Below are 1836 nucleotides of genomic sequence, written 5' to 3'. Positions count from 1 at the left end.
GTGGTGGGAGGCTGCGGCCAGCACCAGGGAGAATGGGGGCTTGGCCTTGTCTTAAATTGAAGCAGTTGCCTCAGCTCAGAAAATAAAACCCCGGCAGCAGGTTGTGCATGTTGGCAGCATGGCATGTGAGAGATACAGCAGGCTGAGGTGCAGACACCTGCACCCCTGCCCCAGCAATGCCACTAGTAGCTGGGTCACCTTGGGCAAGTCACTTGATCTTTCTGAGCCTCAGCGACAAGGAGAGAGCAACAGACCCAAGAAGGCTAAATGAGGCTTCAGAAAATGCCTAGCAACTTGAATGGGCGTCCCACCACCAGGGCTCTGCTTAGGGCTAAGGGATGCTGGAGTTGGGGACACTGGGTACAGCCAGGTGGTGTGGCCTTTGAGGAGGGCTGGGTGTGGTTGCTCCAAGAGACTCCAATGGCCTGTTGTGTTCCCCCAGATCAGCTCTGTGCCCTTCCCTGGAGATTCCAGCCACCAGCAGAGCCCACCCTCTTCATGGAAAGCCCAGTGCAGTGTCCCCCTGGTGATGGCATCCGACAGTGATGTGAAGATGCTGCTAAACTTTGTGAACCTGGCGTCCAGCGACATCAAGGCAGCTCTGGACAAGTCCGCGCCCTGCCGCCGCTCCGTGGACCACCGCAAGTACCTGCAGAAGCAGCTCAAACGCTTCTCCCAGAAGTATTCCCGGCTCCCGCGGGGCCTTCCCAGCAGAGCGGCTGAGCCTCATCTGAAAAGGGGGCCCGAGGACCGGCCCGGGAGGCTGCCCCTCGATTCTGGCCCTGATTCCAGCCCCGGAGGGGGTGGGGGCTGCAAGGAGAGAGCTCTGGGGAATCCCTACAGGGAGGAATGTCTTTCTAAGGAGCAGACCCTACAAGGGCAGAATCCAGAAGCTGCTAGACCTGGCCAGGTGCCCATGAGGAAAAGACAGCTGCCCGCTTCCTTCTGGGAAGAACCGAGGCCCACCCACAGCTGCCCCATGGGGCTGGAGGGGGGACTGGGCCCAAGGGAGGGAACTCCCTATGAGGGTAAGAAAAATTGCAAGGGCTTGGAGACGTTGGGGCCTGAGACTGCCCCAGTGCCCATGTCCCCAAGAGCACTGGCTGAAAAGGAGCCACTCAAGATGCCTGGGGTCTCCCTAGTGGGCCGTGTCAATGCCTGGAGCTGCTGCCCCTTCCAGTACCATGGACAGCCTATCTACCCGGGCCCTCCGGGAGTCCTGCCTCAGAGCCCAGTCCCCAACCTGGGTGCATGGAGGAAAAGCCCGGTTTTCCCCGGGGACCTGGCCTACTTCTGCAAGGATGTGGACAGCCTGGGGCAGAAAGTGTACAGACCCGTGGTTCTGAAGCCCATCCCCACCAAGCCAGCCATGCCCCCACCCGTCTTCAATGTCTTTGGCTACCTCTAGCTGGGCTGGGAGGGCATCGACCCCCACCTCCAGCCTGTAGGAGTGTTGGGGGCCCTGAGAAACTCTCCTTGTGAGGAGGGGGCTGGGCAGTGGTGTGGCCTTTCGGGCATTCCAAATGCCCTTCTCTTTGTGTGTGTGGGAGAGGGAGAGCAGGACTGGGGCAGGGGCTTCTCAGGCAGTCACTGATTCAGCCCTTGCAGCCCTGGAGCTGTGGGGCTGGGCTCAGCTGGGCCCTCCCTAACCGGGCCAAGCCCAGCAGATGATCCCGCTGTCCCCATGCAGATCATGGGCAGTGGGACTTTGCCCCTGCTTGCCACCCACCCCAAAAGCCAGAGTTACACATCTGTCCACCTGCCACCCACTGTGGGAGCCCTTCTCACCTGCTGTTCATTTTGTTCTTTGTGAATATTAAGATTAAAAGAATAAAA

The 1836-nt window shown here is 59.6% G+C and overlaps 1 protein-coding gene across 2 annotated transcripts in view; it reads left to right on the top strand.

The window, feature by feature from the left end:
* Window positions 1-1836, top strand: part of FAM181A (family with sequence similarity 181, member A) — a 2782-nt gene extending 946 nt beyond the window's left edge. For both annotated transcript variants that reach the window (XM_008587057.1, XM_008587058.1), the window contains exon 2: window positions 443-1836. In XM_008587057.1, coding sequence (XP_008585279.1) covers window positions 530-1408 — 879 coding nt within the window. In that variant the 5' untranslated portion in view covers window positions 443-529 and the 3' untranslated portion in view covers window positions 1409-1836. The remainder of the gene's footprint in view (window positions 1-442) is intronic.

The sequence above is a fragment of the Galeopterus variegatus genome, unplaced genomic scaffold (genome assembly GCF_000696425.1).
Source record: "Galeopterus variegatus unplaced genomic scaffold, G_variegatus-3.0.2 Scaffold4237, whole genome shotgun sequence".
Lineage (NCBI taxonomy): Eukaryota > Metazoa > Chordata > Mammalia > Dermoptera > Cynocephalidae > Galeopterus > Galeopterus variegatus.
The sequence above is the reverse complement of the archived record's forward strand: the minus strand, read 5'-3'. Positions and strand labels throughout refer to the sequence as shown.